At 29.0% G+C, this 16539-nt stretch overlaps 1 protein-coding gene across 1 annotated transcript; it reads right to left on the reverse strand.

Moving 5' to 3' along the window:
* Nucleotides 1-6445: 6445 nt before the first annotated feature.
* LOC107457426 (uncharacterized) lies at nt 6446-16120 on the reverse strand. The gene is made up of 5 exons (XM_016075586.4): nt 15915-16120; nt 14543-14570; nt 12932-13036; nt 10599-10691; nt 6446-6757 (listed from the first exon to the last, which is right to left on the reverse strand). The coding sequence occupies exons 1-5, from the start codon at nt 15990-15992 to the stop codon at nt 6534-6536; spliced, it is 528 nt and encodes a 175-aa protein (XP_015931072.1). The 5' UTR covers nt 15993-16120; the 3' UTR covers nt 6446-6533.
* Nucleotides 16121-16539: the final 419 nt, after the last annotated feature.

Consider the following 16539-nt stretch of genomic DNA (forward strand, 5'->3'; position numbering starts at 1 on the left):
ATAAATTATTTATCAATAGTTTTTTTTAAACATGTTTAATTACTTTTTCAAACGCAAACCCTACTTATTTAATCAATTTTAATTAAATGAAGACCAACATAAAAGTTAATTATTTTGCCTTTTTATTTTGTTTTTTGCTCGTTTTTGTATTGACGAAGATAAATCTTTTCGCAAACTAATTACGTTTTAATGACCAGAAAAATAAGTACAAATTTGTTGAAACGTATTTAATTTGTTTCATTTGAATGCAATTGATTAGAGTTTACTAGAGTTTAGTTTCCTATTTAAATAATCATATATACACAAATTCAAAACAGCTTTTTCTAAGCTAAGCTTATAAAAAAAGTATTTTCAGAAAGAAAGAGAAAAAAAAAATCAACTAAATAATTCGGTTTTATTATTTGCCATTTAATACTGTTTACATTAATCTCTTTAAACAATTGTTTAAAGTAAATTGGAGGACAATGAAAATGAAAGATTTTTAAAAGGTAATATTGCGGTGTAAGAAGATTACATCTCTTTTTCAATGTTTTAAAGCTTGAATATTGTAACTAGATATTTCGATTATTTAGTTACTTATTTTAAATGCAAAACTCATTTTATGTTAAAGTTTCTTTCCAATTTTTTCATGCAAATATTTTTATTATCAGGAATGAATATAATTAAAATATTTATTTTACGTGAGTATTTTTTAAAACAAATTTAGGAAGAAAGTGGTAGAAAAACTCTTGCCGCCAACAGCTCATTATTAGTAACGGTTTAATATGAGCATTTCTATTGACAGGCATTTATTTTTCTGCTATTGCAGCACAAATAGCATTTGATTTAAAATGAAAGCATTTTTATTTTGCTATATATATCAAACCCTCCCTGGGTTTGCGATAGAAGAAAAGGGTCAAGTTATTTCGTGTTATCATAATATTCCCGGTATAGTTAATACACTTTAAATTTATTCTTTTGTTTAAAAGAAACTCTATTTTCAATATATCAATAATATTCTTGTAATTTTAAATTAATATTTTTCCTTAAAATAAGCTTTATTTTTTAGAAATTCAACCATTTAATCCTCATTGGTTGTAATAAAAGTTTTTTGTTTCTACACGGAATAAAAAAATCTGGTAAAATTGCCATACATACTGTAAGGTAAATATTTCCGGTAAAAAGATGACGATTCTGGTAAGTTTTATTACAAAATCCATGGTATTTAAACCATTCATTTGATAGTTTTTCTGTCATGGTAACGGTTTACTAGAATTTCTGGTTATCAAAATTATAACTCTTTCTACCACACACTTGGTAAAAACACAAAACTAGAAAATAGCTCTAACGAATAAATGGTTTTTATGTCCTGTTAAAATTACCAGATTCTACCAATTTTAATCACATTATTACAAAACAATATTTTAATCTTAATTTTACCAAAGTCATTACCAAAGAGTTTCAGTAAAACCTGTTGTGTCTTTTGGTGTTTCCATAGAGCCATAAACACGGTAAATTTTACCATATTCTGGTAGTTTTAACAAGAATTTTTTTCTGAGTATTGATAAGAGTTAAATTTTAAATTAAAAACACAATCCTCATCTTCGTCACCTTAAGCATTACAGACAAAGATACAGCTATTTGGTGTTGTTTTATCCGGCCAATTTTAAGATGAAAGTCGTTTTAAAAGATACTGTTTTAAAAGTCATGTAATGAGATCATTTTGATTCTCCCAGCTGTTTTCTAATACTACGCATGCTTTATATTTGTCTCCATTATAACGATGAAGGAAAAAGTAACATTCTCTGTTATTCTATTTTCATTTTATTGCGAATAAAAATCACTCTTTGCTATTTAATGTTTCATATTTTATGAGTCATACTGAAAATCTGTGGCTAATTACTAAATTTGCATACAAATCTTAAACTGAGATTTATTTTTTAACTTTAGCGATTAAAACTGCAAAATACTTTTATTCTCAGATTTGATATTATTCTTTAACAAGTTTCACCATGTTTCCAAATCTTATGATTTTTTTGACCTCTTTGAAGAAGTTTTGAATATATTTTTAGGAATGATTTCCTGGTCCTGGGTTCGATCCTCGTGCCGGGCAAGGTTGACTCAGCCTTTCATCCCTTCAGTGGGTCGAATGCATGCTTGGGACCAAGCATGCTTGGGAGCTAAACACTGGGGGTTCCGCGTTCGGCTGACCACCTGACCGGAACATCTGCTCCTATAACCCAGAGCCCAAGGTCAAGAAAATTGAGATGGGCAAAGTAGGCCTTGGCCCTCTATGGGCTGTCATGCCAATGAGTTTAGTTTTCTTTAGATATGATTTCACATTTTCTAGAGCTTAGCCTGTAATGGGTTGTGCAAAAGAAAATTCGAACAAATTAAATTAGACAAAATAAGGTAGGTCAGGTAATTTTTCCAACATTTTTATCTTTTGAATATTGAGGAAATATGTTTCGATTCTTCAGCATTTTTTGTTCTGAGAAGAAATTGGTTAAGAATAAAAAATAACTCGAGCACTCAAAAGAAAATAAAAAAATTTAAGTTTCTCAAAATAATTTCTGTGAATTTGACCTGAGCTTTAGTACAGTAATACAAAAAAGTAATTTCAAAACTTAGAAACCAAATGATAATTCATTTAAAAATGTCGTTTTATTTAATGCTACAAAAAAGATAAAATTACAGTATAATAGTTACAATATGATATGACCTCAGACAGAAGCAAATGATATATCAATCGTATAAAAAGATAATGAGAAATTCATGCTATGTGTGGCAGATTTGTTATCTTAGTTACCTTTTTTTTTAAACAGATGACAAATCAATGGCATTTAGAAATGCTGAGAAATTCATAATCAGATGTAAAGGGAGAAAAAAATTGTGGTAAATTTACCGTATTGTATGGGAATGACATTTCTGGTAAGAAAAGCCTATAATTCTCGTCAACTTAATTATAATTCTCGTCAAACCTATAATTCTGCTGTTAACTTAAGAACAGTGCACCATACCTAACTAGCAGGTGCGCTAACTCTCCAATTAAATAAGAGTGATTGCGAGGTCTTTTACTAAGCCCGGACCTCTTCCCTAATTGTAAAAATTCAAACACTTACCTTGGGAAAACAAAACATAAATATTTACTTTATTACTTAGCACTCTTATTCATCTTTCTTTTTCAAGTAGACACTCTAGTACTGCTGTTGTACAACCGCCAGGAATCGCAGTAAACAGACAGTATTATTCCCTCTCTCGTCCCTCAGAATCTTTTCAAGATCCTAATATCTCTTGGTCTTACCTTACTTTTATTTTCAGTGAAGCTTGACAAACATAATGATTACTTAACTTCTCCTTCTTTGAGGTTTTAGTGTTAAAAATTTAGTCTGTAAAAATTCGGTATTTAAATGCTGTAAATTAACTAAGTTATTGAATGAGTAATTCCAAGAAACTGAAAAGGAAAGATATACTATATGATACTTAAAGATATAACTTCATTTGCTTCAGAAAATATGAAGAAGGCTGTAAAAGTCGATATGTTTAGAGCGTTCACAAATAAAAACCAGTTCTCAAATCTCATCAGACATGAAAATGCTCTGGCATGAAAATTCTTGTTTCAAGTCTGGCGAGTCTTGCGAATGGACGCCTATTATGAGCGTTTAAAACTTGTCGACTTTTATTGCCATCTTTATACTTTTTGAAATAAAGTTTATGCATTTTAAAACTAAGTGATTGTTTTCAAATACTGTAAAAAATAATAAATTATTGTTCTGAGGAATAATATTTGTTATGTTTAATGCCTAGCTGCGAAATATTCAAAACACAGCGAAACTATCCTTCCATAGTTTTTCATTTTGTATGTAATAAATTATCTTTTTTCAGACATAAAAAATTGACAAGATTATTATTTTGTAGAGTGGTTTTTGTAATAGTTCAAGCGTTAATATGAAATACTCAAAACACTTGGAAGTTGCTTTTTTATGTTTTCTTTTTGTTTTGTATGAAATAAACGCGAAACCTTAGATTAAAATCATTTTATTATAATAATTTTTAGAATTTAAATTAAATGCAGGAAAAGACCTAAATTACTGGTTTTAAAGGTCAGTAAAACAATTGACAAAACCATTGCTTTGAATAATAATTATTTGAAACATTTTATGTATAGATAAAAAATGCTCAAAACAATAAGAAATTACTATTTTATAGTTATTTATTTTGAGAGAAATAAACACCAATCATTAGACTAAAAACAATTCAAGCTATTGTATTTCATTTTGTCACTCAGATAAAATACATGGATATTAAAAGTTACTTTTTGGGGAATAAATTTCAATCATTAGACTGGATATTACAGATATATTTTTTATTTCTATTTATTCATATAGCTAGGAGATTTCACTCATGTTCGTTCAGGTCACCAACCTCTGTGGTTACTTCTCATTTATCAATGGTTTTTTTCTTAAAAGTCGATAAAAATATCATTCTGTTTATTAAATATGTAATTATTATAATTTTATGTAAGCAGATCACAATGAAGTGAAAGAATACATGTATTTGAAAAATGATCAACTGCACTTGAAAAAAATTTAAACAATAAAATGAGAAGTGATTTAACTTGTTAACAATATGTAACGATAATCTTATATTACATAACAATTCGCATTGGAAACAGTTTTTTAACATATTAGCGAACGATAAAAGCTAATCATGCTTAGTAACATTCATACTTAGAATATTTCAATAGCATAATTCAAATAAATGTGAATGCCGTTGATGTATTTTAATTAATAACTATAATAAAGTCTTTGTGAGATTTAATTAGAAAATTTCAAAAGAGTTTGAATGTTGAATGAAAATTATAGCTTATAATAGTTTATTTTAGTTTATTTTTTACATGTTTACAAGAAATAATTATGCTGATAAAAAGATTAAACAAATGTGGCAATTTAAAAGTTATTTCATTCAAATAAAGAGGTAACCACAAATAAACTAATTAAAAATTGAAACCATTTGATTAAAAATAAATTGAAATGTTTTATTATTTCCATCCTTTTTAGAAAATAAATGAACATTTTTAAAGAAGTTAAAGTTGCTTTTGTGTGGAATAGTCTTTTGTGAGAAATGAGACTTAAAAATTAGATTCAAAACAATTTCAACTGTTTTATTATTTATATTTATTGATTAAAATTAAATAATAATTTTTAAAACAATGAATGTAACTTTTGTGTTGAAAACTCTTCTTCAGGAAATAGAACCCAATTATTAGATTAGAAACTATTAATTTGTTTTATTGTTTTTATTCCTTTATTTAAAATAAATTATCATTCTTAAAATCATAAATTTATTATTATTTTTTTTAATAAAAATTCTAATTATAAGACTAAATATATTTTCAACTGTTTTATTATTAACTTTTATTCATATAAAATAAATGAAGATTCTTAAATAAATAAAAGTTACTTTTGTTTAGACTATTGAATGGTTAGAGGGTCATAAACAATCTTATCAAGATTTAAGAGCCTTATACCTTCCGTTTAATTTCAGATTCTAGGTATAGAAGATTGCTTTGATCAAAGCCTTTTAGTGATTTTGATTCATTAATGCTATACACGAAATAAATGGAAACTGTATCTCAAGTGCACTTAACTTAGTATTCTTTTAAAAGATTTAAGATAAGATTACGAGAAATAAAGAAATTTTAAAGGATAGGAAATGTGTGTAATGCTTATTGCGGCATCACAGGATAGTTGTTTATAAAGTCTATTTCTTACTTTATAAAAATATGTTAAAATAAATAAATGTGGTAATATTGCTTAAAACTGAAAGAAACTCGTGGTAAAAATTTAAGTTTTGTGCTCGTTTAGAGGGTAACTTGGAACCTTCTTCCTCTAAGCTTTTAAAACTTCTCATTGTCTTACCTTTTTTTTCTTCTTTCTTCTCCTTTAATAAATTTTAATTTATACTGGGGGTTTCAAAAGTCGTTGGTAATTTAAAAAACGGAAGGAAATAGAAATGTATCCATTGCTGCTTTCTATTTAGGAAGCCAGAGAGTTTTTTTCGACAAGTCTCAAAATTTGTTCTAAAGTTTGTCAATAGATGCCGCTCTTTCACTTAGAAAAGCTATAAAACAAAATAACTATCAGCTGCAGCACAAAGTCGAGCAGTCTGAAAACAAAATGAAAATTTACTTGTGCAAATATTTCAGTTGGAATGGTCTGAAATGTAGCAAAAAACATTGTTTGAAAATTTCGATTGACCACAAGGTCATCTGTTGGTGGACTTAGTAACTGACTTCTTGATCAGAATGTAATGAACCGAATATTTCTACTTCAATATTCTTTTTTTATTTTTAAAATCGACGGAAATTGTTTGGGTAATGGAAGTAGAGCAAAAATGCCATTGCGCTTCTTTCTGGTTGCAATAAAAGCAGCAAATAAGGAAAAAAAAGTACAAAAACACAATATTTTTTCTTAACACAATATTTTTTTATTAAATCTAACACAAAAAAAAGCATTTTATTAAAAAAAAAAACAATATCTCAATAAAAGTTTTCAATAAAGCTGTGTTAATGAAGCTTCTGTGCTCATTTCAGTCGAAGTCATGTTGAAACATCCTGTATCATATTCTGTGATTACTTTTCTGAATAATCTTGGCTTTATTTTCATGCAAACTTGAGTGTGGTCCTTTGATACATGTAAATCGTAAAATTCTATGCAAATATCACCGAATAATTTTGCGAAAGGAACACCAACACAAATAGGAGGTGGATTTTTGGCTAATTAGTGAAAACGAATCAAGAAATGGTTAAAAACATAAAAGCTTAATTATAAAATAAATCATAAATATACAATATAATCTGCAAAAAGGTAAATTATGCATACTCTCAAAAATAAAACTCTCCTGTTTGATATTTTAGCAATTCTTGAGCTGTGTTTCGTTATTTTGGACAGTAATTTCATGAAATCACTAAATTTTTGCCAAATGTGATTTCATAAATATTTAGCTCAATTGCTTGTAATTATCTCAGAGTTCAGCCTTAATATTTTCCAACATTTACTAATTAGAAAAATTTTGCATGATTGTCTTTTAATTTTTAATTTATTTCCATTTATCTACTTTCGTATATGTACAATCAAAAGTGAAAGTGTGTAATGATGCAGTTTAGTAATTCCTAAAACTATTGGAATAGGGAATTAAAGTTCTGGAAACGTAGAATAAAATTATTATAATGGCATTAACTATAATATTCTTAATTCGTTTTAATGACAAAGCTCTCGTATTGTTAGAAAATTTATGCAGGAAAAGGAAAAATTTAAAGTAATCAAGATTTTGAACAGAGAAGTGTTTATACAGAAAATCTCAAAATATGTGTCCTCGTGATGATAATTTAACTGTATTATCTGTCAGCCGAGCTTTTTTTTCACGTCAATTAATAAACTTTAATGACGAGAAAAAAAATCACATCTAAGTATTGGTTATATAAAATTTGGCTACGTAAAATGATAAAAAAAAATTAACACTGCATATAAAAATTCAAAGTTAGCTGTTGGCATTCATCAGTTACAAATAGCTAAAATTTTTTTAGATTTCCTGCTAGCCGATTGTAAAAATAAAATTGAGACATCAGATTCAATATCACGAGAAAGTTTAATCTTGAAGTTAAGCCTTGCTCGTATAGATGACATTGCTTGAAAGCTCCTTTACTAATCATCGTTGAAACAGAGGCTAATCGTTAAGATGAGGTTTGCATCCACAAGGCTTGGTACACCGATTAATTTTATCCTTAAACTTGGAATGATACCAACATATCGCAAGGCTTTGACGCCCTTTAAAACTGCTGGATATGACTATTTATTAGCTAAAGGGCATCAAGATCTAATTATTTGCTGTTCCTCCAATTTAACTAAATTTCCCCCATATGTCTACCTTTCAGCAAAATATCTCAATAGTTAACATGAAGAAACTGCAGAGTTGTGTTATATATTTGACTAAAACATCCGTGTCAACATTTGAGAAATGTAAGTTTAATTATGAATATTTTTTATTAGAACCAAAATAACTCATAAAAAATATTTAATAAATCAAGAATATAATACATAAAACTAAAATCGTTAATTACAACAAGAAAAGGTACAACTCGTACATAATTTAACTAAGTAGCTGTCAAAGCACGAAATAGTGTGCTAGCTGAAGTGCCCAGCATTTGAGATGGATGTTCTTTAAATTCTGATGAAACTAATTTTCATATATGTCTAACAAGGAACTAAGAAAAGCTTATAAAACTCAGACAATAATGATTGTGTGGGGAAAATCAGCACAAGAAACAATCAATGTTTTACGGATTTTTTTTGTGGGGTAGGGTGTCTTCTTATTCATTTGTGGGTACGAATCATCATAATTTGTTCCATTTTGGATAATTTTTCCATTTGTACTGGATAAAATCCATATTTCATTTATCTCAATCTATTGACATAAATTTAAAAATAAAGGTACGCACTAATACAGTTTAATTACTACAACTAATAGGGAATCGAAGTTATGAAAACATAGAATAAAGTAACATCTCTAAAATTTACTTGTTTTCTTAATTTTTTATTTTTAATTCTAATTTTTTGACGCTTTGCTTGTTTGAAAGAAAAATAATGCTTTATACACGACTCAGCTCGCTTACTAGATTTTTATTTATAGACGCTTATTAGATTTTTATTACTAGATTTTTATTATAGATTAACATTTATAGACGTGCTTAAAATAGCAATAACAGTACTTGTGAAAAGTAAAGTTAAAAGAAATATCTGAAACTAATCACCAAAATCAATTCTCATTATTATTTTACGAGTTTGATGTTTTTCTTGATTATTGATTAAAATACTAAAATATGAAATGTAATTAAAATATGCCGCACTATCCATTTAGAGGCAAACTGAATAAAAAATAAAATTTCGCATTTTATTTAACTTATATCAAAGTAATTAAAAATGGAATTGCGGCTTCGAAATTGTAAAATAAATTTATTTTTCGCAGACTTACCTATTTTTTTATTATTTGAAAGTCTTTTTTTACACCTGTCTTGTTGGTTAAAATGGAATTTAGGATCTAATATTTCATTAATTAATCAAAAATCTTAAAAATTTGTTTAGTTACCTGTTTTTTTACTTTTCAAAAATTAAAAAGAAATATTTATGCTTATTCAAACTAATTAATTATCAACTAATTAAAAAACTAATTAATTTTATTATGCTCGAAAAGAAGCAATATCAATAATACAATAGGTGACATTAAAGTCTTTTACTTAAACGATTTATGAGGACGAAGTGAATTTTTAATTAAAATTACACCATCATTTGTAAAACAAGTTGTCGAAATTCGAATTCGTTATCATTAGTGCAAAACATTTTAAAATATTTTAGTTTTCCCAATAAAAATGAAAAAAAAAAAGACACAGATATTATCTAACCATGGCCACGCACCTCCCTCCGTCATTTAGGGCTTTAACAGCCATCGTCAACAGCCATTGAACTTACAATTGCAATGGTAAGAACACCATATAATTTTGGCCCTGGTCAGACTGTGTGGGGAGCAACTGAGCCGAAACTTCAATCTCCAAACGTCCACACCAGAACCAACTAGAGGACTTTCATCCATTGCAGATTTAACATGCACGTTGTTACACATACACACCGGTTGTTAAATCAGTTTCTTGATCGAACTCACAACCCCAGCTATCCAAAAGCGGTGAGAGCTATAGTGCTAATAAAAGAGTGCCGGAGTGCCAAAAAAGAGTACGTTGTCTCTATTTAGTCCCCTAGGGGACTTATTTTAAGACGTCGGTTCCCAGTAAATTATCAAAGACAAGCATTACTGGCAGCGGTCAATGAATGGGTGGGTGATCACTTTGATCATCCTGCGAAGGAACCGAGGGTGCACAGAATTGGTCTTTGTTAAAATGCTCTGCTCTAAAGTGCTCGACTTCGTGCGCAAACATCAAAGCAGGGAAGGATCAAAATTCTAATGACGTGTCTTCGGGCTATCCTCAGGGTTGCTCCCCAGATCGTCGCCAATAGCCCATTGCACAGTTCTTGTGTGGCGTAAATAGAATACTACTAATACTATACTTAATTTAATTTGCGCAGGCACTATAAACGTCAAATACGAGAAGAGTTCTGTTTAGGTATGGACAAACGCCATGAAAAGTTTAACTATATTTGCACAGTATAACGTACAGTGGAAAGTTAATCAGCTTGGTAGGCAGGCTTCCGGGATTAAATACCCAGCTATGGATGTGTACTTATTCCAGCATGCTTCTTATATTGTTTGTTGTACTTTATAATTCACTGCTTTAATTGATATCTGGCAATAATTTATTGTTTTTGGAAAATTTTTAAATCTTATTTTTGAACGAATAGTGACAATGATTTTAAGAAACAAATATTTTAAGTTTTTAAAATGACGCACCCTCTATAAGTGACTACTTATTTTATACAATGCAATAATTGTTAGCAAAAAGGTACACAATTTTACTAATGTTATATCGAAGATTTTCTTGCAAAGTTAAGAAATTATTAAAAAAAATCTAATTTTTATAGATAAACTTTAACAAATGGTTGAAATCTTACCTGAGATTTGATAATTAAACAATTGATGTTCGTCAATGGTGAATGAAATATTCAAAGCAACTATTTCGCCAATGAAAATAAGTTTCAAGCAACCTAAGCAAATAAATCGATAAATAATTTGTCTGTACTTCGTAGTTTAGAAGTTTATAAATATATATATATACTCAAGAGCCAAAACATTATGACCACCCTTACATTTTGCAATGAACTCTCCTGGATGACGTTGAAGGCACGTGATCTGGTGGAAGTGGTATTTAACTGTTGCCGGAGAGTTTGAAGAATCATTCTTTCACTTACTTCCGTGTGTGATGGGAAAGGCTGCTGATCTAAGCGACTTTGATAGAGGGCAGATTGTAATGGCTCNATAAATATCCCATAGTAGTCCAAACGTAATGACATATTTTGTATTTTCAAACACTGCGCAGCTTAGTACCCTTAACGTAATGACATCTTTCTTATTTTTCGTCTACTGCGCAGTTAACTTCGTCACATCGGACTACTAAATTGATCCGTGCTGAGGCCTTTCTACTTCTAGGAGGTGTTGATCTAACCGACTTTGATAGAGGGCAGATTGTAATGGCTCGAAGGCTCGGAACAAGTATTTCTGAAACGGCACGACTCGCGTGGTGTTCGCGATCTACAGTTGTTAGTAATTATGCAAATTGGTTGAATGACGGTGAAACCAACAGCAGACGACATGGTGTTGGACGTTCACACGCTATGAAAGAAAAAGGTCATCGGAGATTGTCTCGCTTGGGGAAGCAAAACCGGAGCCAGACAGTGACTCAGCTGACAGCCCAATACAATGCAGGGTCAAGTAGAATAGTATCAGCGCACACTGTTCAGCGGACACTGTTGGATATGGGGCTACGCAGCAAACGTGCCACTCGTGTGCCTTTGCTGACCAAGCGTCATCATCACCAACTGCGCTTGCGCTGGGCCCGGGATCATCGCGACTGGTCCATGGATCAGTGGGAGAGAGTTGCCTGGTCAGATGAATCACATTCATCACGCCGATGGCCGTGTCAGGATACGCCGTCTTCCAGGCGAACAGCTGCTTCCTCAATGTAAAGTAGGTCACACACAGGCCGGTGGTGGCGGTATTATGCTTTGGGGGACGTTCTCTTGGGCGTTTTTGGGACCCGTGGTTGTGGTAGAGCAGACCATGAATGCTACAGGGTATCTGAACATCATTGCGGACCAATTGCACCCTCACATGAACTCTGTTTTTCCAGCTGGAAATGGAATTTTCCAACAGGACAACGCCCCATGTCACAAGGCTCAAATTGTGTTGGAGTGGTTCCAGGAACATGATGCTGAATTCCAGTTAATGTCCTGGCCACATAACTCACCGGATCTCAATCCAATAGAACACATTTGGGATGCCATGAAACGGCAGCTCAGAGTTCAAAGACCACTAAGTTTCACTATCTCGGATTTGCGTGACCGTTGCTTAAACATCTGGTACAATTTGTCTCCGGCCATCTACCAAGGACTTGTGGCATTTATACCAAGGTGGGTTGCAGCTGCGTTGTGGGTTAAAGGTGGGCCAACTCGTTATTAAGAGGTGGACATAATGTTTTGGCTCTTGAGTATATATATATATATATATATATATATATATATATATATANATATATATATATTTTGAACAGTTTGAACTTTTTTCAAAAGTTACTATCTTCTTTGACTCTAAAAGTAACTTTTCAAGCAAATTCTTCTTTTTTTTGAGTCTGCTATAACAGTAGATATTTTTACAAAAATGTCGCCTGTTAATTAAAATCTTTACTAAAAACGATAACTCGGCCACTACATTGTGACCTTTCTGGAAATTAAAGCTCAGATTTCATGACAAAGAAGAGAAACAACATTCTCCAAATTTCTTCACCATTACTTTTCTAACTGCGAAAAGATGAGTAAGAAATTCCGTCAGAAAAGCTTTTTGGATCGTTATTATTGAATGGAATAATAAAAAAACGTGGATTGGTTGACATCATGTTATGGACTAGAAATATATTTTTCGTCTCATCATTATCCATAACCACTTATCAAAGCATCTGCATTGGATAAACAATATTCCAATTCTGATTTTCAAGCTTTGAAAACGTTCTTAAAATTATTTATATAATTCATAAAATATTGAATTTCTGTAGATTTCAAATTTTCGCGCTTTGAAATTAAAGCTACAATGCTGACTGTTTCAAAAGATTGGAGGGTGGTTTCAGCACTATGAAAGGTTGCCAACTGCAATAGCTACTTGACCAGATCTGGGATTTTTTTTACCTAGCATTCTTTAATGCATGTTTTAGGCAAAACACTTAAATAAAACTTACTATTTTTATCTAAATTCAAAAGAGAAACCTGCAATCTTCCACAGCATTCAGTTATTCCATCTTCCATTGTGCAGTTGAATGGGAGCTTAGGGATCTTTGGCCAATCTGTGGAGTCAAACAGCAACATGTAAAATACTTATGCTTTATACTTAAGTAGACATTGCTAAATCTTTATTAGGGTTTTAAGATACAGGTAAGACTAAATCACTGAGCACTTTTATGAATAAAACCACATTACTTTTATAATAATGCGCTGGAAAAACAGACATTTTTCTAAAAATAATATGATTTTTTTTTGTTTGTAACGTTCATTGAATGTTCTCTGAAATGTTCATGATAATCTTTTTAAACTGAACAGTTTTTAATTGTTATTTAATTGGCATGTTACTTAATTAAAATGTCAATTAAATAATGTCATTGAATTGCATTCGCAATTAAATCATATTTATGCAGTTATTTAAAGAAAAAATTAAGCAAACTGTGCTTAAATGAATTTAAAAATTTACAAGCTTGTTCATTTAAAATATTCGTTAATAACTAATTTTTGTCAATAGAGGCTATAAAAATGTTATAGTTTCAGCTATAAAGTTAAAAGTGTAAGCGTTTGCTTTGTAGTGCATAAAGAATAAATCAAATCTGGGATTTTTTTTGAGAGTGAAATATCTCTATAAAACTTTAGAATGTATCTAATTTTCTAAAAAAAAATCATGGTAATTTAATTATGGAAAGCATTTGAAATTCATTCTTTAGACACAAGCACAATGCTACAAGCATGGAGCGGCAATGAATTTAGATTTTATTTCAGTAAAAACTTTATCTTCCGTTTAAGTATGATAAAGTTTTGAGAAATTCTCAAGGATTGTTGTTATATTTAGCGCATTGTTATATTATTGTTATTCAAGTTGTAGCTTTTGATAATCCGCTGCAAATGATAGAGGTGATGGAAAAAATTGAAAAATATACTGTCATGAAATAAGAAAAATTATTTTAAAGGTCCCTAATTTACGCAGAGAAAAAAAAAGTATGATCAAAACTAACAGAATCTGGTGAAATTTATTACATTTCTGGTTGTATGCGAATACTAAAAGCCTCGGTAATCTTTCTTAAGCGTTTTAGTAATGATTTGGGAAAAATTAACAATAAAAAATAATTTTTGATTATGTGATAAAATTCGATAAATGTGGAAGAATGTGAAAACCATTTATTCGGTTAAATTTACTTTTCAGTTTTGTATTTTTTTACTGTATGAGTGGAAATAAGCATTATAATTTTAAAGTCAGCATTTCCGGTAACTATTACCTTATGAACAAAATTTTACAAATGAATATTTTTAACATCTTATATTTTTGATTTTTATTACCAAAATTATGCTTTCTTCTTCTTATTATTATTTTTTAGCAGAAATATCATAACCATATGTACGGTAATTTTACAAGAATTTTTTTTCTCCGTTTAGATTAGATTTGAGCATTTAAGAACTTCATTTTTATACATATACTAAATGTTTTAAATGCATTGATAATTATGGATAAAATAAATTACTGTTTTAATAAAACTCATTTATTTGACCAAGCAATATTTTCTAACAAGATGTGTTTAGTAATTACTTACCTTGTAGCTCCACTGGCTCATCAATCAGCTGGAAGTAAATGAAATAAAATTAGATAATTCATTATGATAAAAATTGATAATACATTTTAATTTATTTTTAATTACTGGGAATTATAAAATTTTAGAATTTCTTCAAAAACGTATATTCTGATATTGACATTAACAAAATAATTTTTTACATTGGTCTTTTAAAATTCATTAATAATCGAGAAATCACAAATAAATTATCTGACTAGTTACAAAATAGCTAACCTGTTTTCAAAATATATGCTGTTAAAACTTTTGCAAAAGAATACTAACAAAGAATATATCTAAACATAGTTCCTAATTTTTAACTTGATGTATAAATGTATTACATACACACTTTTTTTTACATAAATTGAAAATTTAAAGGGAAAAATAATTATTCTCAAATCTTCTGCACAGAAAAAACATCCTTATTTATTTCTTTTCTAAAGAATGTTTAAAAGAACTCGCGCTATTTTTTACGAAAGTTTCTTTTTCTTGGAAATGCACAAAATAAAAATACACAGCTATATAAGATAGGATAATAGTTAATCACATTTTGTAACATTCTTATTCAAAGTAGTTCTTTAAAAATAGAATTCCGCTAATTTTAAATGAATTCCAATGAGATTGATGTACTCTAGTTAATAACTATACTAATGTCTTAGTTAGATTTAATTAGCAAAATTAAGAAGGAAAATAGTTTTAATGTTGAATCGAAATTATAATAAATTATAATTTATTTTAATGTATCTTTTTTATTTGTTTTTAAAAAGTCTTTTTCAAATAAATATATTGCTTAAATTATTTAAAAGACATGGCAATTAAGCATTATTTTGTTTTATTAACATGCAACCACAAACAAATTGAAAATTGTAATTTTTTTTTATGAATAATAGAATTAGAATCAACTCAAATTAATAAGCGTAGAAATTGATTCTATTTTATTTTACTGTTGTTACTTTATAATGAAGAAAAATTAAGTCAAAAATGTATCAAATTAAATACATACTGTATTTGATAAGTAAAATTGTAAGTTATTTCCTTTAAAAAAAATAGTAGTACATAAAAATAGATTAATGAAAAAAATTAACTCATTTAAATCTTCACTATATATTTTTGAAGCTACATAAGTTTTCCGCTTATTGTGTTTTACAAACTAATTGGTTAACATTATAAACAGATTTATTTATAATATCGTTTCGTAAAACAGTATTATATTAATCAGAACTATATACAGTCATTTTTCTGTCCATTAACCTAATAAGAAAAGTGAAAGATTAGAAATAATATTTTTTAAATTTTCGTAAATGTAAAATAAAATGTTATTTTATTTTTACATGAAAATAAAAAAAAAAATTATTACTTCTAAACTTGCTGACACGCATGGATCAATTGCAATAACAGCAAAAGCACCGATGAAAAACAAGACAATTAGCGCCATAGTGAAATGATATAAATTTTTAAAAATCGACTACTTTATATAAGCGTAAAAAATATCTTTTTTACACTATTGCAGATGTTTCATTTTTAGGATTAAAAATTAACCACGCCAACAGATAAGGAAAGATCGAAGTTTTTCTGTTGATTTCTGTTCAGAATATCTTTATTTTAGTGTGGGAACTCACCAGATGCTGTAAGATAGCATAACCTACTTGTTTACAGAATAAATGTTTGGGATTAAAGTAAGTAATTAAATTAGGTTTATGTGTGTTACATATAGTGATTAAAAGTATCTTTTTTCCCAATTTTTACCTTGCGTGAAAGAAAATGAAAGTTAGAAAAATACATTACGGGTAGGTGAGGATTAAAAATAAATTAGGGAAAAGTAACGAAATTCACTTGAGAATGTAGCATAAAAAGTGCTTCATAATACATAGAATTAGTCTATTTTTTTTTATTCAAGTTACTTTAATTTTGGAAATTCTAAAATAAATGAAGATTTAAGTTCCAGCCATAATGATTGAAATTTTAACATATTTAATATAATT

The sequence above is a fragment of the Parasteatoda tepidariorum genome, chromosome 3, assembly GCF_043381705.1.
Source record: "Parasteatoda tepidariorum isolate YZ-2023 chromosome 3, CAS_Ptep_4.0, whole genome shotgun sequence".
Lineage (NCBI taxonomy): Eukaryota > Metazoa > Arthropoda > Arachnida > Araneae > Theridiidae > Parasteatoda > Parasteatoda tepidariorum.